The sequence below is a fragment of the Opisthorchis viverrini genome (genome assembly GCF_000715545.1).
Source record: "Opisthorchis viverrini unplaced genomic scaffold opera_v5_11, whole genome shotgun sequence".
NCBI lineage: Eukaryota > Metazoa > Platyhelminthes > Trematoda > Opisthorchiida > Opisthorchiidae > Opisthorchis > Opisthorchis viverrini.
Window position 1 is genome coordinate 2,285,482 of NW_008751667.1, and position 23,055 is coordinate 2,308,536.

At 42.7% G+C, this 23,055-nt stretch overlaps 1 protein-coding gene across 1 annotated transcript in view; it reads left to right on the plus strand.

The window, feature by feature from the left end:
* Positions 1 to 201: 201 nt before the first annotated feature.
* The window catches only part of T265_01081 (hypothetical protein), a gene marked incomplete at both ends in the record, with an annotated part of 137,052 nt that continues 114,198 nt past the window's right edge, over positions 202 to 23,055 (plus strand). Inside the window, one exon of the mRNA XM_009165024.1 lies at positions 202 to 370. Coding sequence (XP_009163288.1) covers positions 319 to 370 — 52 coding nt within the window. The remainder of the gene's footprint in view (positions 371 to 23,055) is intronic.

Sequence of the window (23,055 nt, forward strand, 5' to 3'; positions counted from 1 at the left end):
ATGTCAAGGTACGCGCCTCCTATACGAATTCTCGGTGCACTCACCCACGCACATACACACGCACTTACCAACTAGAGCATGACAGACAGTGAGTCGTTTGTGCGGATGAAATGAACAACTTTCCATACGACACACTGTATCGCTTATTTTTGTGTTCACAAATACACGTGCTTTTTTTTGATCGCTAATTCGTAATACGATTGGAAATTTGCTTGAAAATCAACTGTTTATTATCTGCAAGAGATATTGTCCTGAACAAACTCATTTAAGTCGCAGAACAAGGATTGCTCTCTCGTGCATGAGAACTACCTACTGGGAATGTCGCGCTGGCAAAGACTGTCTGGATATCTTCATACAAAACCAACTGGCCGTGAGTTCCTGAGTTACTAGTCAAATTTTTGCACTAATTTGCATGCCCCACCTGAACATATCCTGGATACGATAAAACGAAATATGAATACCATTAGTGAACGCTCGCTGGTTCGAACTAAGAGTCAATGCGGATTTCTTTAAACTGAACGCTTTTTCCGTGAGTGAAACCTCTTCTGCGTTCCACTCATCCAGTACGCATTGGTTACCTAATTACAGAAACCTATGGGGCACCTGCAGATTCTGTGTCTGTCAGTTGATCTATTCGGGCTCTCCTTTGTTGAACCAAATAACAGAGTGGGCTGTAGTTTGGCCTATCACGCAAAACATGTGGCGTTTGCACAACTACTTGAAATTTTCGCATCCTAGGCTCCATATTTTCAGTACAGTTTATCGCTCCGTTCACAGTATGATTAGGTTTCTTGCTTATTTTGAGAGTAAGGCATTTCAATCATTCGGGTTCAAACCAACAAAGTTTGATTAATTTGGTCCCCTAATTTATCGAAAGCTGGTTCCTTTGGCTGTTGTTGAGAGAAAGCCTTATTTCAGCAAGATGAAAAATCCTTTCCTGACGTTGATGACCTCACTAAGGTTTTTCCGCGGTTTCCGTAGTGTTCGGGAAGGGTTCAAGTGTGCAAGTACTATTTAATGTAATGGAAACTGATTAGTTTAATAAAACAGTGAATGAAGAATTGCCCGAGCTACAGGCCTCTTTATTGTCAATTAACAGTTTTTTCGTCTTTGAATACATATTTGAGCTTTTTAAATGGTTGTCTATTTCGAAAATCAGTCCTTATTATTTTCTCGCCGCGGCTTCGCTCCTTGTTTCAGAGAATCCCGCACATTACCACTGATCCCTGACAATGTCCCTGCTACGAGTCGATCGATTTTTGTTGTTCCTTGGTCAAACAGTTCAACTACTTGATATCGATTACTCAATAAAATGACATAGACCAGACTCACGGTGTTAGCTAGATTTCTCTGAAGATGAAGTACCTAGTTTTGTGTTGAGTTCATGAGTTGATCTAGCATATACCCATCACATAATCACCTTTTTGAGACTGATTTATTCACAACCTTACTGTGACGCTGAAGACAACTGGATCGTAACCTGGTTTCCAAGATCATTAACCAGTAGCCTTCATCGCGACCCATCGATTCATAAGATCAGTTTATGTAAGCGGGTAAATGTTGTATTTCTGGTGGGAGTCAACTGTGTTTTAATTGTTATATGCATTCCCGAAAATGGTGAAACACAAAATGCCTCTTGTAAATGGGCATTTCTTACTACTAATATGTTTTTTCTGTAACATCCACAGACCCGCACTAAGGTCAAATAGTGAAAAGTACAGTAAACTATTGTTCTTTGAATACTTTCGTTTTTAAATCAGATTGACTTGAATGGTAAATTTACGACGATTTCCGTAGAACATCAGTTTGACGAAAATCGGAGACTGCGCTTACCGGATGAGCCCCAGGAAGACTAAAACTAATCGAGGGCTGCCGAAATGTTTTCAGCAAACTTGTGAGAAAGATTTGCTAGTGTAATAGGTTTATCGGTCAAGCAGAAGGGATATCAGCTACCGTGTCTCCGGCTACGGCCGCTTGAATACGGAACATTTTCGCGAAAGCACCGCTAGTCATCCTAAATGGTCTGCACAGGTGACCGTAACTCATAGAAACACTTTCGTCTGTTTACCAGAGGGCGGATAGTAAGTATGAAAGACCTAGGTGTGCCGGTGTGAATTCGCTGGAGGAACTCCTCACAAACACCAGCTGACGGGATGACGCGAACTTATGTCTCAACCGTTTTGGTGCACTTGTTTCCACAAAATAGCGGGAAGGCAAGGAAGTCCCGACGTCCGAAAATCTCAAAATAATATTATAACTTAGGGGAGATTCCTCATTTTTACCTAATGAACAAAACCACGTCATCTCAAGGGATATGAATTTGAACAATGCTCATAACTTGCGTTTTTTGGGTTGAACAGCTAAAAGTATATCCCAATTTAAATGCTTTTTTGGGGAAAGGTTGGTAGCCCAGGCACAGGTGGACATTATAAGGAAATAAAACGAGAATTGAGTTGAGTCTTTCATAACGACGTAGTAGTTTGTTTCTCAAGTAAACATGTCAGGCGTAAAAAGGCTGACTGCCTTCAGACAAAAAGTGTTGAAGTATTGATAGAAAACGAACTCATCTGACTTCCATTTGCCCGAGGAGCGTCAAAGAAAGTGAAGAGTAGCCATTATTCAAAAGAGAGCGGTGATTGTGATACGTCGCTTCTGTCGGCGATTAAGAAAACTTTCATTTAGTCCAGCATTCTGACTTTCACTCAATTTAAAGCACGCCGCTTGCAGTCGAATTTGTCTCGTGCTTATTATCGTCGTATGCGATTTGCACGAAGAGATTGCCAGATTAAAATTGAACATAAGTTCATCGTATAGCGTGATTGATAGTTTTTATTGAACTGTTGTCTAAAATCAAGACTATGCCAAGGTCGTTAGCATGTTCGTGATTGTCTTCAGGTATTGATTGTCATAAATACTGCCTGACTGGGAGTGCAAGATATACCAGTCAAATTTGCTAGAATTTCGCCGGTTGGATTCACAAACAAAGAGCAGTAGGGTCCATTAGGACCTCAGCATGTCGTCAGTGTACCCACATGAATCTGACGTGAAAACAGGAATAAGCCTTGACACGGTTAAAATACAAAAAGCGATACTAACCAACATCTTTTCTGAGGCTTAAACAGAAGCATCTCAGTGATGAAACATTTGTTTAGTATAATAGTCACCGTTGTGGTCAGACGGCCCTTCCTAACTAAGAAACGGCTGTCCAACGGGAGGATGCTCCCGCCTTCATGTTCAATGTCAAACTTGTTACCACTACTACAAATAACTAACTACTTAATCGGCGCAAGTCGCGATCATGAATGAAATGAGATATGTTCATAAAGGAAACTACTCACAAGGTTGCCGAAAACTCTTCGATAGCTCACAACCGGTTTCGCCTTTCTTGGGGCTCATCAGGTAGGCGCAGTTCCCGAGTTTTCGTCAATCTTATGTTCTAGGATGAACTGACTGTTGCTGACGTCATCTCGCGGCTAAAATAAACACAGCTGAGTATGAAACCGAGGTGCCGATTCGCAAAATCAGGTGACCCTTGCAGCAGTTTTACATTAGTTTATTAACAGTCAGGTTTTGAAGAAATGCAATCAATCGTTGTCTCATGCAGTTTAGTTACGTGCACTTTCCATCCGATAGTCAATCAATGCATCCCACATAGATCGTTTGAACAGAGTAACTGACTTCTACCGACTTAGAAGTTTTAGCTGCATTTTTAAGTTTATTTTGGATCTAATGCGCCAAACTCCTCTGAAATAGGCGACTAAAAAGCCACATGTGAGAACATCACGGATACTGGAACAGTTTTAATTATTGGCGTGGTTAAATTGACAGAGTGAAAATTCGACAATGAGCAAGAACCCAATTACCAGAAATGTGTACCTCCTAAAACAGGCATCTTCAGAAAGAGGAACAATACAGTGTCTTGCGTGATGGACGTCTCCAGTGAGAGGGGTAACCTATGAGCTGTCCTAGCTGATAATCAAATGGCGTTCGAATTGACTAATTTGGCTTTAAGGATATTTCGTCATTCAATACTACTTATAGGGCTGACTAAAGTTCTGGACAGCTCCAAACTGGTCTTGTCCGTATCAGTTACCCAATCTTCGTCAACTTTATTCCTGGTTGCACCCGACTTTAAGCTCATCCGAACAGTGAGTAAACAAATGGGCTTCCGTGCAACCCATTTGGTCCAAGAATATCATAAACGGGTGAGTGATCCAGTCCTTTTGAGTCGGCCGTGTGCCCAGTTTTGCTTTGAAATGAGTCTCAATATCTCTTCTTGTAGTAGCTAATGACAACCAGATCTAGCAGGGCGAAATGTGGTTGGAAATTTTGGAATCCTACATTTGGTTCCGGAAATGTCGACTGTACAGCCTGCATGGCCTAATATTCAGTTAATCAACATCAAATTTCGAGTACCTTTGGAGCTCAATATTTTTTGTTGAAGTTCGTAATACTCCAGTTCTCTTCGGTCTGTTTTAAGTTCGGTTCTGTCTGCATCAGTGAGATCAAGTAAACGATTGCGAAATAAAATAGATGAAATCTTGGCTTTGCATTACGGATTTTTTCTTCCTATTCTAACGAACGCACAAGTAACTCTAAAATGCTCTTTGAAGTTAAATTTCACAAAACCTCGTATCATCAGATTGTTCCAATACAAACTGTACGCAGTAAACTAGTTGTGGCAAGGCTGTATACGGATCATACTCTGTTTTCCTAGTGGCTGTATGGCCTTTTCTTTCTCAGGAGGCCCACGCAAAGTCCCGTAACCCATCAGAAACAGCTTTGAGAGGTTTTGAGGTAGGCTGGTCATCTAGACTCAGATCTATCGTACAAATGTTCTTCAGTTACGTCTTTTCACTTCGGGGTTGTCTAGCTTATCGATAATGACGTTTCACTAAACTATTGTTTCGTTGCTTCACTCAACAGCTCTGAAGCGAAGTTTGGATGAGCATAGAGTGAGGTGGTAAACTGATGAAAATTCATTAAAAACTCCCTAAAAATTTGACATGATATTTGGGCTTTCTTTTCCTCAGCCCAGACCTTATAAATGTTCGTAATACTGAACCTTACAGTGTTAACATCCTCCCTATTTGCAATCACAGGGATGATAAACCGTTGAGAACAATAACGGATTGGCGCAGCGAATCACGTGACATTAACTTGCATGCGCGTACATACTTGATCGATAGAAAATAGCAGATTGACCTGAAGATAGTCTCAGAACAAAAGAGGTGAACATTACTTAATTCAAAGAAGTGTGCGATGGTATGCATGTAATATGTATGAAGATCACTGGCGTATTAATGTACCGTACATTCCGAGGTTAAAAAGGCTAAATGAAAATGGCATTTTTGTGCACGTGGCCCTTTCACAGGTCAACATGTGGTTTTCATGTTCCAAAGTACTTTGGCATTCATTCTGGTTAGGTCCTCTACTAGTGTTAAAATTTGCACTAACCCATGGCAAAAACCACTGGTATTCCGTCTCGATTGAGATTTATCAGGCAGATGCGGCAGATTTGATCGGGTGTCTACTAGAACAACCACTTTCGTCGTCCAGACGTAACATACTACTCATGGGGCGGCCAACAACTCTTCGACTGCCCACAACCTTTTTTGCCCTTGTTGTGTTGGTTGAAATCAACGGCATCTGCGCCAATTTTCAGATGATATATACAGTGCTTAAACAAGTCAGTTAATCACAGTCATCCTTAGCGAACGGCGCATGGAGCGATTAACTTAAGCTTTTCAGATATTGTAAGCTATGTCCATTTTTACAGAAGTGACCCCTTCGAGTCTCGGGATAAAAAATTTTGGGCCACACACAAAAATTCAGAAGACCTCTTGGATATCGTTAGAATGGCGGAACACAACTGATGTTTGTACTTGAGAGAGAACATACTTTTAGATATGCCCCTACCTTTAAAATAATGCGATTGTTTCCTTGACCAGCGCACATGCCTCAACCGTGTGCCATGTAAAAGTATTCAGTTATGACTGAAAAAAATAGTGTAAACTTACTTGGCAATAAGCTGAAAGCGCCCGTACGGAACAGATATCGAAAACTTAGGTCAAATAAGTCACAATGATAAAGGAACCGTCTACCAGATCATGGTTCCTTTAAAATACCGTTAATGTGCTTTCCACAATTAACTTCCCCTTTATCTTCTGTTTCTTTCAAATTATCACGTTAGAATTTTCTAGGCTTTTACATAGTTACCAAGGTTGATTGATTTTATGTGCGCTGCTGACGGTGTGTATGTCCGGCTCACCGTAAGGCCCACCGAATAGCACGAAGGCAGGCTGAGTAAGCTAGGAGTTCAGCTATCCCAGGTGTGACGAGGCCCAATATTTGGTTTTAACGTACACTTTACATTCGGCAGTGGAACATCCAACCTATCTAGCCCCCTTGCACAAGCTCCAACCAGTACACACAGGGAAACGCGTGGAGTTCAGCCATGACGACAGCGCTGTAATTCAAAAGCTTGCCAGCTTACCCATCGTCAAATCCACTCGTAGAACATTCTTGGCACGAAAGGGTTCCCTCGGTCGGCACATGATAGGTTGACCTGAGTCGGCACCGCCGACACGCGAACCCTACTCAGCATAGTGCAGATGAGCTTGACCGAGTGAGGAGTTGCGGGACCGCTTTGATCCCATCAGGGGTCACTGTCATCTTTGCAATAAAAAATCACACCGTTGGTAAGACTGGAAAAGTATTTCCCCGGTCAACCGGCTATCAGGATAAAATCCAAGTTGAATATGGCTTCTGAAAACTCTTCGACGGCTCACGACCGGTTTCGCTCTTTTTGAGGCTCATCAAGTAGGCGTGATTCCCTAGTTTCCGTCAACCTGATGTTCCACTTTGTCCCAAGTTGCAGGAATGTTAACCAATACACATTTGCATACCAATTTGGCTTTAGTACGAAGTTTACAACCTGTCATCACGACATTCCTCCAAATGACCTCCACACATCCCACACAATTCCCACATTTTGATTCACCTTGCAACACATCTCGAAAGGACGCTTCCACGCTTTCACATTCTTTGCTTCGTTACTCTTTATTAACTGCCCCTAACCTCAGTTTGTCCTTTGCTGATATCTTGAAGGCTTTGAATCCGGTTTCGTATGACACAGTTGTCAGATTTGCTGGAGAGTTTGACCATCATAATCACTAGTTCCATAAACCACACAGTGCAATATAAACCCGGTAGTAGTTTCCCACATTCGTAGGTTTACCTCTGCAAAGTAGTAATGCAGGGAGCTACTCAAATTGTTCATCATAGCGGTGGATGTGGTTCTTCGATCGTCGATGCAGCAACTGAGCTTGAAGTCACATGACAAATTTGTGGATCTTTTTGTCCCTGCTGAGGCCTGAATCGTATGTGCAGAGTCAGGCTCGCGATAAACAAAAGCTTGAAGCTGCTGTGGTAGAGTTGTAAACAGTTGGTAAGACGAATGACGAAAGCCATGGTGATTTTTGGGGGCGGAAAACATCGAGCAACAGCTGTCTTAGTCGGACCTTCTTGCTTCGGTGGGGGACTCAGCGCCATTCTCTGTCCGATAGGTGCCGTGACTTTTTCGCGTACCATTTACTTTCAAGAAAGAAGGACTCAGAAACAGCCGACGGTATCTACTGAAACTGCCAGATGATGTAATGCGTGATGGTTTCAGATCACGTCAATGACTGGAGATCGCGAGGAGCTGACCAATACGGTGTCTGACACATTTACTCATGCTCAGCCGCACTAAATAAATACATTGTGGTCATCAGCATCCACCGAAAGACACCGCAGTGAGGGCCTGTATTTTCAGTCTTTCTACAGACGTCCCGATTCAGCGGACAGTGCATAAAGAGAAGCGGATATTATGGAATGATGATGCGCGACTTTTCTATCTGGTTCTAAAGCGTGTGCACACTAGGGAGGAAATGGCTCCTTGCAAGGAGCGATGAAATGCACATAATCGCTAAAGATCGTCATTTGCCAGTCGACGGTTTGGGTTTTCAGAACTCCGCGTATTTATCCGGCGTATTCAGCTCTGGTACCACCTACTGAGGTTGAGTGTTAGAAACGTCTAGTGTCGCCATGATGTCTGGATATTCTCTTATCCAGTAAACTGTGGTCTGGTAAAAAGTTTGAAGTATATAAATCAGTCTTTTCGGATCACGCATGGCTGTGTTTGCCATAATCGGGTTGCACGAGAACTAGGAGCTTCCGTTTTCTGGGATACAACGAGATCGTTCATGAATCCTGACCAATGGAGAGAGTAAGACAAAACAGAGCTATGGTGCTGCCACCATTACAGCCATCCTACCATCAATCGATTGCGATGCCTATTTTTTATTCCAGGTGTGATGAACATTTCATGTCGAAATAGCTGTTTCCTTCAACCACCAAGGCTATTTATGGACTCGAAATTTCCAAATGCGCACTGAATAACGGGTGTATGGTCAGCATTACTAACTCCTTTACACAAGTGACCTGATGTTGAGTATTCTTTCTTGGCAATGAGCATCACATTTGACCCGTATGACGGACACCACGTGCGTGCTCTGCGAATATTGACCACGCAAGCGCTTACCGCACTTTGAAGAGTATCAGGAAACGCTCTTGTTTCTTCAGTTGTTGGCCTCTTTATGTGTGTCTCCGAGTCGAGCGTTCCCATCGACCATGGAAGTCTTTTAATCAAGCGTGTTCCTTCCTTCGTTGACGCACTCCTATACATCCTTCCATATCTGTCGTAGACATTATTTTGTTTATAAACAAGCCTTATAAAATAAGGGGATAACAGCACGGTTTCGTTGAAAAAACATTCCATTCTATATAGTACCGGTGCTATGTTTTAACACCGTTTATGCGACTCGGTGATGTTATTTATCAATCACCTTGATTTTGTAAAGTTCAGGAAGCCTTGTAAACAAGCTTTTTGCCACACACAGAGGATGGAAATTGGTATATATATATATATATATCTTCTCGGTCTGGATACACAACTCAGGATTCCTCAATAACACCTTGTGATTTCAATCGTACACGTTCGTTCAGAGAACAATGCTGGATATTCACTAGCTGACGAACGCATCATGTGTTCACAAATTAACCCGGTTATGGGCTTTTTCCAAATAGAAGACACAGTAGACTGTAAACAAGATCAGCTGATCGTGTACCGCAAACAGATCATCAATTTGAATCCAGTCCGCATGAATGTGTTTCGAAGCATCATATTGCAAGTTGTATCAGCAAGTAGGTGCTTTTGTTGATACAGCTTCTCTTCAAAATCCGTTCCAACATACTCGAAAAAGGTCTGTCAACAACGTCACACAAATAGCTGATGGCAAATAGCTGATGCAAATCACTAGAACTGACGCTATGCCTTGTCACAGCCTGTCACAGTGTTTGCCAACTTCCAACCTGGTGCTAATGCATCATGGGTTTTAGGAATGCACAATATGAGCAGGCTTTTTCTTACTGGTTTTAGATTTCGCTGATAAAGACTCCGGCTATTTTCGCTAGGAATACTGAATGTAAAAAGAATGAAAAAAATCACATTTCGAGCTTGCTATTCACACCTTAGGGTCTGTGATTACGAAATCGAAAGCGTGACATCCTTATCAGGGATTATAGCGAATAGAAAAATGGTTGCGTTCCGAATTAACAGTTTGTTTTTCACCCCGCTTTCATAGTCGAGAATTGGGTAAAAGGTATATTTCACTCCGGATGTTTGCAGCGGGTGACAAGTTTTACTCCGATGTTTCTCAGTTGGCTCTTCTTCTATTTGTTCTGACTAGAAAATTGTGTGATTGCTGTCCGCTGAACAGTTTGTGAAACGAGCGGAAAATCACTAAAATGCTAACACACGCTTTTTACCTTTTTTTATATTGTCTTATCCAAAGAAAACTTGACTGCAATATCCTGTCACAGATCGGTAGAAAAATCTACACAAAGAACGGTTGTTATTTGTTCCAGATTTCAGTTCGGGTTGATTGGAAAGTTTCAGTAATCTGCTAAAGCGATCCCAGTTTGTCAAACTCTTCACAATTAAAGGCCACCTGGCGTTTTATTTTTCCATCACATGCCTTCTCTAAGTCGGTTTTAGACTAAATCTGAGCCGATGGTATCCCTTTTTTCGTAATACTCGTTTGTGGCTAATGAGAGCAACGACAATTTTTCCACAACCAGTAACGCGCTTTTTAGTAGGGAACGGTTTGTGACCTTTTCAGCCAGAAGAAGATGAATTTTCATACTTCTCATCAGGTTGTCCAGTGTCCGAACTAGCCACCGTCGTAAGTTAGTCAACATGACATCAGACAAAAATGTCTGGGCTAGTGCTCGATTAGTCTCATCTCATGAGAATGATCACGCATTGCGGTTAGTGCAGTGAACGAACCTCCAGCTGTTTTGAGGAGTGGATTGTCCTGAACCCGTTCATAGCAAACCTCATAGTCTCCCTTAGCCTTTTATTTGCTAACGATCAATCTAGTTTGGTTAATTCTACTAGGCATTGTGGATTCGCCCAACGTTGAATAGCTTTCAAAATATAGAGAGTTGAGGCTAGCGACGGACATCTTCGGGTAAGCGGACTGATCGGCAGTGTGACTCGAAGTTTGGATGGGTCGACAAATTACATCAATTTCTTATTGACCCAAACTTTATCAGGTGAACCCCGGCGTACTAAAGCAATGTGTTTGGTCTAATGAAAATTCATATAATACAGAGAAGGCTAACATTCTATGTGCCTCACATTGGTAATTTCGTGACCACCTGTGATTTTTGGAGATCTATCCTTCAATTAATCTAGGTGGTATGCCCTTTTGGGCGCAAAAGCCATTTGGAACAGATCAGGTGCGTCAAATGACCTATACGGTACTTCTAACTTCAGACTGCAAGATTCATCTTTACAACTTTTAGTATAGCCGCTGCTTGCGCAAGATCCACTGATAAAGACGGTGCCCAATATGCAATGATCACCGTAGAAACATCACATTTATCTTAAAAATTATATTCTAGTGCATCCTAGTGTGCATAGTTGTTAATACTGAAGTCGATTTACTAGAATTCAAGATCCACTGATAAAGACGGTGCCCAATATGCAATGATCACCGTAGAAACATCACATTTATCTTAAAAATTATATTCTAGTGCATCCTAGTGTGCATAGTTGTTAATACTGAAGTCGATTTTACTAGAATTCTGAAAGCAAAAACATTTAATCTGCCCGTAAATGATCAAATCGAAAACCTCATGCCAATGAGGAAGCTGACGCTACAGAAGTCTCTTTAGCAACCTTATGAGTAGTACATTAGAAAGATATACATGTATCGCGATATTCCGAATATCGTAGCGACTGAAACATGAGGCGACCTGGTGCAGCACATTCAGTTGCCTGAGAACATTACAAACGAGAGATTCAGCTGGGTTCCAAGTGAGCCTCTCGAAAAAACCAAATAAGTTTGCAAATGAGTGTATATTCGCTAATTTCGTGCAATTTGGTTTCATGTAGAATATCAGGTTGACGGAAACCCGGGGACTGCGCCTACCTGACGAGTCCCAAAAGAACGGTGAAACCGATCGTTTGCTGTCGACGGATTTTCAGCAGCCTTATAAGTAGTACATTACAAAGATATAAACATTGTCTTGTTTCTAGAGCGGAGATTTCCTGTACGATCTGAGTAAAACTGCAAACAGACGTTGTACCTTGGGAATGGCGAAATTTCAGCATGCGTTTAGCATGCATCTCTTACTTTCTATGAGCGCCTGCAAAGTGGAAGACTTAGATGACGTCAGCTACAACAAGCATTCAATCAGAAAACAATATCTCGCAAAGTGTGTGGATTACCACCTTGAACAATTGAGGTGAAATGAATGACGGTGTTGAAGGCTGCTTTGTGAAACGATCATGCCGAGATTTCCCGAGCATTGAGCATTTACAGGAGACGGTTGGAGCGATCTTTGCGATGATTGCTTTTCTTAGGAGGAACAAACTCACGGATTGGTTCAGCTGTACCACCCTTTCAGTGCCTAAATGCCATACCACCCGAGGCAAAAACGAGGGCTGGGATACCGCCAGGTTGCCCAAGCCAAGACAGAGGATGTCGAGAGGCAGTGTTTGCGTTTGAACCACGGATCTTCCGGTCAGTACACCTGTTTTCCAACAGCTGAGTCATCTCACCCCATTCACAGACTGTGTGCCTGTTACCCCGGATAGCTCTCCTTCATGAGTACCTCCATACAAAGATCATTCCTGGCAACACAACTTTATTCCCTGGAATGTGACCAAAGTACTTCCTTGCCAAGAGATGCGCTCATCTATGAAGGAGCCTAAGAAGCTGTTTTTGGGATGTAATTTTTGCCACTTCGTCCATGCGAGGAATGTTCATTCAGGAATCACAGAAGATCCCATTTTAGGAATGCAAATCCTTTTCGTCAGCGGATAATTTGATCGAAAGCATTAAAAATTACTTTAAAAGGCAACATTTGATCGAAAGCAAACAACTACGGTCTTTCCTGGCCCACACCAACTCTCCTAACAGGTACAAAGAAGTATACTAGTTTATTAAACGGGGACAAGTCATGATAAGCCATTGCCGGTTTTATTATGAGCTCAACTCATATGAACCGATAATCCATTGGTAGTTGATCAGATAGCTAATGACATGTTTGCCAAGCTTGACAGCTGATTTGCAGACGTTTTGTTACCGTTCAAGAAGACATCATCAGTGCCCTGTAAAGTCGGTATCTCCTCCCTTCGATCTTCCAAAGAGCAGTTTTAAGCTCTTACCTGATCCACACGTTCGTGATATGCGTTGCAACGTAGTCTGCACATCTGGCGTCCGACTGCTCCACTAGTGATTGTCCCTGTTGTTCATTATTTTTCTAATTGGCCTGTTTGTGATCTTTATTGCGTCGTTGTCTACCTTCTCGATGTTTGACTGGTTGATGTTTCACCTTCCATTTTCATCGGTTTTCCCTTTTATTCCGATTTGTCAATTCCGAATTTGCTTCTCATCTCCATAGGCTTGGTTCGATCCGGGATTCGATCGATCCGTGAAGCCAATCTACGCTAAATATCCTAGCAGAACTGTACGATTGTTTCACTTCACTTACCTTCGGGGTTTCTCGAAACGACGGTTGCCTGGCCAGAACCTCGAACAATTAACCTTTTGGTCACGAGCGACTGATCAGCATCGCGTTTAACTTGTACTTCGTTAGAGTGCAGCTCCACTAACCGAAGAAACCACATAACATTTTCACATAATGACCGGCTCCCCATGGTGCTTCAAAAAGCAATCGCCCCCTGTAATGACGGCTCCCTGATGAGTTGCGTCACTACTGTGAAGTAACTGGGGAAGCGCTCTGGTCATTTCTTTTCTCGTACTTGCGTTCACAAATACGATACTTCCAAATGACCAGTTTTCGGTTTCCATGGAACAGTAAAGTTGATGAGTCGTAGGTCAAAACACGATTTCTTTAGTCAAAAACTTAGAAACTCGCTGTATAAATAGTTTAAATTTTGTCGTGCAGTATTAGAAACTGAATTTGGCTTTCATGCGAACCACTGTGAGTGCGCAGGAGAGTTTGGCAGTACGACGAGCAAACCTAAAATAGTGTGGGTCGAAACACTTGGTTGGCGTGCCTCAGACAGTGCAAGCAAGCTTGCACAATAAAACACTCTTGTAGTCCCAATCCGGCATTGTCCTTTACCAGGGTTGTAAGGCAGACATTCCCAACGATTTCGCCAGTTTTGTTTCCTGCTTGAACCAACATCTTGTTTGATATGAGAACCTTTGTTCGAAAAGCTTGATCCACGTCTAGAATCACCATACAAATGAGAAGGGCATATTCAAATCAATATTGAGAATTTATTGCGGAATGTTGTACGCGCAAGCCAGAAAAACGGATGCATGGATGCAGACGATAGTTTTTTAAGATGTATGGGACAAAGAGATGATCCTATACCGTAAGTTGCAAGAGAAAAGCACTTGACAAAAGCCCGCAGGCGATGAAATCAAATGGTGCTGCGGTCTCTGCAGCATAGCACGAGTTAAGCGAGCACACAACGAGTGGGTGCCTAGTAACTACTCCGGTTCGTTAGACCAGCATATGAAATATGGTTAGGGCACGTACTTGGTATGACTATCCTCCGTCTACCGAAGGGAAGCGTTGTTTTCTGTCTTGAGTGATCAGTTTGGTAAAAACTTCACAAGGTAAGGTGATGACAAGAGGCTATAAAAAGAAGGAGACAGTCACACGGAGTGCTAAATGGTCTTTGTTTACCATCAATTCCAGCGTCACCTCTACTGTTATGTCCTAGGCTGACTGCATAACTGCAGTTCGCCAGTGGTTTTGTGTTGACCATATGTCGGGGAAAGTTAAAAAAGAACGAGGGCTGTGCATTGCTCCGACAAGGTGCTCGTTTGCGTTTCTTAATGCTCTTCTAATGTGTAGGCAAATTATGCTGAATCGTTTTTCTAATGGTTTTTTCATGTCTTAGTAAGCTCCTGCCTTTGCTTTTCCTCCTGATGTTTACCAAGACTTTCCTCTTTCATGGTCGTGTAGCCCTTGAGCATCAGATTGTATTGCTGGCTATGATGATGATGTGTGCGAGTCAAACCAATGCCATATTCACATTGATTTTCTGCCAAACATAAGACTATCCGATGTACCTGACAGCCACTGGGTTCCACCAAAAAAATTACCCTGTTGTCGTTGTTTCAGCCTTCCACGAACCAATTATGGAATCCAGTTTGAACACGCACAATAAGATTGCGCGGGCTTGGGATTCGATAAATACATTCTTCAGACAGCTGAGAATTTTTTTGATGATACTCACGAATTAGTTGGCTCCCGTTTTTTTCGCTTGGCGTTTTGGGAACAAAGAAGGACACATGTACAACCTGTCTTGATAATTACCGACCGTCATCAGCAGAGCGATTTATGAAATAGGTGATGGCAAACTGTTTTTCTGTGTGCAAGACTGAGGTAAGACATTGAGGGAGTTACTTAGAAAACCGCCTTAATTTCTGACCAGCTGTATCAAACGTAATCTTACAAGTAGCCCATACAGTGATGCCTTGTTTGTATGCTACATACGTCTACCATACATAAGTTAGGTGTTTCATGTATAGGTTGAAAATGTTGAAAGTAGAAAAGTATGAAAAAATTGGCTACTCTGAAAATGGAAAAACTCCAAAACTGCTTTGTGGACTTGTTAGCTGATACTCTGCGGTTAAACTCTCTTTTGAAAGAGACGAGTCGACGCTTTTGTTCTCGGCCGACATATGGCAATCCATGATCACAACTTCCGATACTTTGTCAGTTATTGTACGCTTACGTAACTTCAGTTTATAATCCTGAATTTGGCAAGTCCGACGTAATTAATAATCCTCCTGACGTATGCAAGTGAGAGTGTATGTTATTAAAACTGTGTCCAAAGCTTCATACGGTTACCTGTCCGTATCCACTTTGGATGTTACACCAGGCAGACCAAATTTCCCGTCTCCTTTGAATGCACAATCAAAAACGAAATTTTGCTCCACTGTAGATGAAATTTGGTGCTTCTGCCATTACTAGAATTGGATCGCCCAGCCTTATCTGATAGTAACTGACAGAGTTTGTTGAGGCGCTCAGCCTGGTGTTTGTTCTAGAATAAGTTTTTTCCACATTAGGAGTGCTTGGAAGAGCTCCAAAAATGATTTTTAATGGCAATGTCCCCTTTGAATGCTAGGACGTGATGTAAGTAAATACAGACATTTCGCATTGGGCTCAGCAGAGATTTTGGTTCACTACGATCTGCTCTCATCTGCTGCTTCCATGTTTTTCCTGCGTTTCCAGAGGACCTAACAGTGAAAAGTCTAAATTTTGAACTGAGAACATCAAAATCCTTTTCGCTGGTGTTTCTCCGGTAAAATTGCACATGAAACCCAATTACTGTCCGATATTTGAGCGTTACTCAATGTGATCTGCCTCCCTGTGTCAAGCGAGCGGAATTTCATTTTGATGGACCGGATTCGAACTTTGAATGGACCTTACAATTGGCTACTATCAGATTTCTGAGGTTTTTCCAACATCAGAAAAGTTGTAACGGGAAGTCCAACTCCGAATAACTAGCACACGGTTAACTCCAGTCTGACCTCTTGAATAGTTTTTGGTTAAAAGTGTCCGTAGCGTACAACCAATACGGTTGTCAGTCCACTCTTAGTTGCCGTAAAATAGAGATCATATTTTAAGTAAAAATGCCTATTGAAACACGCACATGGTGCCAGAATGTGAACGGAATGTACAAGGATACAGTCAATTGATCCTTGTTAAGGCAGCTTTCAAAGTGTTCACACACCATTTCCTACCAGAACTCGGCAGGATTGTACGCAGTGAGACTTCTTTCGGGTATCACTTTTAGAACAACATTTTAGGAGGGTGAGATGCCACAATTCAGTTTGTAAGAGCTTTTTGTATGCGATATCCTCTTTTCGCTTGCCAAATTTGGTGGTGAAAGCATATGTCACACTCGCAGCAATACGCGGCTGTTTTCAAGCTAGTAAACTCACAACCCGCGTTTTGAAGTTCACTTTTGTCTAATTTCTGGCAAATCAGTGTGTTACTGGTGTTTCAAGCACACAGGAAAAAATGTATCGTTATACATATTTTATGGCTAACGAAGGCAATAAATAACCTTGTGTTGTTTTCACAATCTACCCTGGAATTCGTCCCTGCCGTTCTAAGTGTACCACCAAGTATCATGTGACAAACCAGGCAAGCGTATCCACGCCAAATATGGGACAAATAAATGACGGTACAACACGTGACTGATTTTCGATGGACAAAAATAAGTGAAGTGATGATATTATCGTCTTGTCTAAGCATTTGACGAACATGAGACGAACTGTAGTTGTTCGTCTCAGCCGTAGAACAGCCCTCGATGGTTGTACGCTGAGTCCGAGTTCGTCAAATCCACATGAAAACCGCGTATTATAGTGACTGGCGTGCATCGATTTGGAGGTTGTTTTTGCACGAGATTCGTGAATCACGAGTTCATGTTTATATGCGTTATAAATTCACCAGTACGACGCACGTGATACCAATTTAAAAACGCTGCTGAGAGCTAACATTCAAGTAATGTTGAAACGCTGACTATCCAGGAATTCGATTGTCATATTCTTTGTGTGGTCGAAGAGCTGTAAAAGTCGCCAAGGACACCCCATACCACCAGCAAGTTTGAATTATTGCCATACTATGGAGCCAACACCACATTTGGCACGCCATTGGTCAGTGATTTTTAACGCACTCGTAAACGAACTCCGAGCTTTCGAAAAGAATTTTCGGTTCTTTTGTGTCTCCTCCCCCCTCGAAACGTGCACATCTTCCCCAAATTCCTTTTTTGAAACCATTTTCAAAACCATTGCCTCACAACTTCATTGCTTTCTAGATTGTCATGAAGAAAATACTGGCAATGGGAAAGAATCTTTTCGTGCAAGAGCCCGCGTAACGAGGGAAGGAAAAGTTGTCCTTGTATGTACTCGTCTACGGATGAAAGGCCAAAAGCTTAGATCATAGGCATACATTCTATCTCATGGTGCATTCTGTGGACGGAAACCACATGTGTGTAGCAACACAACATTTTGAACGATACCTTATTTTCCACAAATCCACCTGAAATCATCAAACACCGATTCCATTGGCGTAGCTACAGTAACGGCTATATCACTCCGCCATATTCAGGCCCATGAATTCGGTCAGGATCATGTGCTGTTCGACTAGTGGCAGGATGTCCGCAACGGCTGTCGAACTGTTGAAGCCCGAATTCTGACACGAATAAATTTACGTACCATCAATGAAGCCTTATGAGCAAGACAAGACAAAAGAAGGATTTTTAAGGTTCGGATGCTGTGAATATGATGATACATGCAGAACATTAACCGGTCAGTATAGCACAACTAATCCCGAGGACAGGTTGAACTTCACCGCCGTGTGCGCGTCCACGACTCACTGAGACATACTAGGAAGTGTCAGTGCGCTCCATGGATAAGCTCTCATGTCCAGTAGTTATAGACTGACCAACAATGTGCCAGTTTGAACGTATACAGACTGATTCTTTAAAAAAAATTGGACACAGTATAAATTTCTTAGCAAATGCTGCAGTCGTGTGGTCGGGCTTTTCAGCGAGAGATTTAGCTTGGTGGCTCAAATCGTCCTTTTTCCAGAACGCGGTGCCATGCCAATATCCCAGGCCGCATATAACCAGGATTCTTACAACCGGGAATAATCACATGCCACATTCGTTGTAGCCTGGCATCATTAACCTGGTAACATTATATACTCCATATAATGGGAAGGGTAAGCGAAAACACTCCTCTTACGAAACCACTCACAATGTTGCTGAAAATTCTTCGACAGCCCACGACCGGTTTCGCCCTTCCACTTCGGGCTCATCAGGTAGGCACAGTCCCCGAGTTTCCGTCAACCTTATGATCTACTTGAACCCAAATTGCACTGTTTTCGAGAAATACACTCATTTGCAAATCAATTTGGTTTTCACGGAAGACTCAATTGAATCTCTCCTCTTACGACTTCTGTTTTATTCCTGTTTCAGAAATCTATTTTTCCCCTCCCCCCTTATTCTCACTACTCTCCTTATTGGCCATCTGTTTGATTCCAATCGTTTGGCACCGACTGTTCGGCGCCGACTGTCTCCGTTAGGCTTCAAACCTCAACACCTGGTTTGTCTGAATGCCTTTACTTTTCGCACCGTCAAGCGAACTGGACAATAGACTGCTCAGACACTGGACCCATATGAGTTTGATGTGTTGAGTGTAGAGAAACACTCAAGATCCAAACACAACCGATGAATTAACTGCTTCGTCACTTTCCTGAGACTCGCGGCTGCGGACTCCAGAGGCTGCTGCTGACAGATATTCGGGTGTCGGCATTGTTCTAAGTCACTAAGCAGGAGGGACCCTTGTTAGACAGGATACCCGTTGATATTCGAATCGGTAGTGTTTGTCTGACAATGTCTTTGAACGAATCTGGAAGACGAGAAGTTAAGCACTGTCCGCCTATCGCGCTGTGTTACGCCTCAAGTGACTGTGACCGGAAGCCACTGAAAACAGCTTTTATCAGTGCCCTATAACCGCGGACCAGGAGCTCAGATATCCTAGTGGTTGTCAGTGCTTCGAATGGACAAACTGGACAATCTCGGCTCATTCGGATGATTGACTTTGGTGAGACGCGGTACGCACAAACACCCGAAAAAGACTTCTAAGCTACGTGCTGACCGAAGAAATTGAGTATGAATTATTAAATTCCAGAATGACCGTAATTTTCTTCATCCAAACAGCCTGTCAGCCAGAAACCCACATTCAACTTAGGGCTATCATTTGCCAGTTGCGTAGCTAAACAACCAATTTTTGGAACACTCATGTAGATATTGACAATGCGCTCGTCCGGAGTCGTTCTTCTATTCCCTTTCCAGAGGATTGCAAGGGGCTGGTACGTGGTTTAGCAACTGAGAGGCTTGCAAATCCGAAGCGTTAAAAAATTTCCATAACTCTCTATTGGATTCTCTTCCAACGGCTCCACCGTCCGGTGTCTGTTCACACCGGAACGACATGATGACATCTTTGTTCGGTGCTTGGATTTTCGCCTGCGACGCGGCGACGCCAGCTACAGAGGTAGCACTTTTAAGGCTTGATCTTCGCTGGTCTGGAACATAATTCAGCCTAACCAATGACCAGAAGTCAGATAATCTTCAGTGAGCGGGTCCACCGTGAGGCTTGGTAGGCACAATAAGAATGCCCGAATGACCAAAGATTATTTGGTTACTCCGCGCGATTGGTCCTCAAAGCCACTGGGGGCGTAGGTAGGAAGAACTCCCGGTCTTTGTCCCAACACCCTGAATGATAATTTTCATCACCGTCTAATGCCATCCAACCAGATTTCCAGACTGCATTGGAACCGTGGATGGTGAACAGGAAACCCTGTTACGGCCTGACTGCACATCACCTCTCAAGGGTCGCCTAGATTTTGGTCAGGAGGTCCTTCGTCTGGCGTCGCTGAAGGACAAAATTGTTGTTCCCAGTTGACATTTTTCTGCTATATATGCTGATCTTTGAGAAATGCAGACTGTCTTAAATAGCTGGAATAGAGTAGGTAAAAGTGCCGTTTTTTAGGGGACCCCGTACTGGATTCGGCAGTTATACAGCACTCAGCCTGAGGCCCCCTTCGCACCAACTTCTATCCCATTTTCAAAATACGGCTTCCCACAAATAGTTTTTCTACACTGAAGAAATAACACTGCTGAACATTATTGTGCTGTTGGTAACAAGATGGTGAACTTCAGGCTTACTCTAAAGGGTTTTCTGTGTGCACCAACTGCCTGCGTTGACCGGTCAATAGTAGTTTGCGGGAACTTCAGCTACCTTGATCGAGCACATCTCGTAACCACTTTGGACTTCGGCTGTAACTCAATCTTTTGCCTTCACTGAATCACAAAAGTGTAACGCTTGAATCTATCCTCCTGGCAGCAGGTTTCTGATCGATTCGGCAGATTCGCTTTTTCAGCGTTGCAAGCTGCATATCAGCGCTAGCAAGATTCGTCTCACCTGAACTTTGGGTGAAAGGAGTGGTTGATTGAACTGGGTGGGGTGTTTTGATAGGCAGCAATGCTAATCCCCTCGAATAGGCAGTTATTCTCATTTAGACAGTACTGAAGATGCATTTCGGGACCACAATTTGTGCCTTTTCAAACAGCCCAACACTTTCATCGGCACATGATAGATCAGGATAGAATTGTTTTGTTTGACTAGTCATTATTGCTTCTCTTGCATTTCCTGTTGCACCTGTCAGAGTAAATGCCTTTTTCGAAATACTGCAATAACTGATGCTCCTAATGCAGCCTACTCGGGATACGGGTATTCAAAGCTCTATAGTGCATGGTGGGGGAGGGGGTAGTAGGAAAAGCTTATAAAGTACAAATGCTGGTCATCGATTAGTTTGCTGGATCAGGTGATTCAATTCCAAACAGTTTATTACCAAACTAGTTGACCATCAGTGTGGGAGGAGCGAATTGGCGCGTTAGAAGGTATGCACAAACACTGACCGGAAATATTAGACTAGAAAACGCTAACCTCCAGCTCTTTGGTGGCTGTTGTGAGCTGTGGAACTAATCTGTGGAACTAATCACCATTGTGGCAATTTCCTGTGGCGTGTTTGTTGGCCAATATAGTGAATGCGGACCTGTGGGAACGAGTGTTGCCAAACCTGTCTTTTTTCGTCGAAAACAGACAAACAGAAGTCAGCTCTCTATCCAGAAGGATGCACATTGTATGAGCTTTAAAAATTAGGCCAAGGCTGCCCAATTTCGCCCGTTCTTTAGGGCACTTTAACATTTTATCTATTGATTCAGTAAAATTAGGCCTAGCTGGTCTTTTTGTCCGGCAGGTCTCTATTAGGGACAGGGAATCCAAAGGGGCCGTTACTGTACATACAGGGAGTTAGTTCTGTCCGGCTGCGCTGGGTTTTAAAAAATACTTAGAGATTCTTTCAACATCCTCGGTGATCAAAATCTCTGGTTCACCCACGAAATTTGTGGTTATTTGCAGTATTATCAAACGTGTATCAAGAGATGTTGAAGAGAGTAACCTCCAAAGTCTCTCTACTGAACTACCTCCGAATAGTGTGATCTATTACGAAAACTAGTTGAACACATTCAGCAGAAACCCTTACCCTGCTCAACGTACAAACCAGCGGCCATGAACTCGGTCTTTTACCAATAATGCGACAGTTATATCGGACATTTTACATCGTAAGACGTTCCAAGTCATGTCCGTTCAAACTATCTAGTGGATCAGTACTCAAGGAATGTAAGCGCCACAGTTGGACGATCTGTGTGACGCTAACCTTCAGAAGACGTCAAATTCATTCTGGTTGAAGCGATTGGTAGTGGTGTAACGGAGACCTCATCCTCGGAGGGAGGTGCGCACTCGACCCCATCATTCAGCACTGATCAACTTGAACGAAAAGCTAAACAAACTGCTGCAAATATTGACCATAATCACAAAAAATTGTCACTTTTTAACCTGAGGTTCATTGTCACTTTTTAACCTGAAGTTCTAAGTAGATCCTCTTTACCAATTTCAGAGCTTTGTCCTATCAGATAACGGGTCCCATAAACAAGTGTGAGGAGCGGGCCACTGTCTAGAAAATCTCCATCAGAGCCCACCGCTTCCATTTAAACCGTCGGCAACAACTTCTTTTACCGACTTATACGTGCCCAAATGTTCGCACATTTTGCAAACCTCATTGTTTTTGGTCAAGCAATCTTCCGTAACAAAACAGTGGACAATTGATTAGTGAACTAGGATTCCTTTAAATGGTGTCAGAAATGGGAAACCATAAAAAACCTCCCCCAATCGGATGCACACGTTTTCAGAAAACGCTCCTAGTGAAACTTTGAAAATTGGGAGGTGTCAATGAAACACAACCTACAAATCACTACATGCTGAAGATTAGTGACCTCGTGTGCTTCCTTTGAAGCGCACCTCTCTATTGCTCGAATACAATATGAAATTCCACTGTTTTCCAAGAAGTCTTGTTATGTTCACTCTCTGTTTTCTCCCGTGTGTCTGTTTTTGCCCAAACGCTCCTCCTGGATACTTCACATGTGGCTTAGTGAAAAAATTTGTCTCACGTTTGGTCTGCTCCATATGACGTCGAATTTATTGTGACAGATATGGTATCAGTGCCAGTTGTCCGATCTAAAGCTTGGTTGGTATACGACGTCGCCTGTATTTTTATTACTTCACTGACCCTTAAATCATACACCGTGGACGGGATGGAATGAATCTAATCAATAGTTCAGAATATGTGAGCTTGAATAGGGCACCGTCCTTATATAAAACATGTATTACATATAAGGATACAGACATGATTCTCCTCAAAGTGAAAGAATTGGGGGAAAACCAGATTGTGTCTCGTCCCCTAATGTGGCCTATTTTGTTCGACACTTAATTGGAATTAAGACGAAACAACATCCAAGAATGCCTAACTGACCTTCTCTGA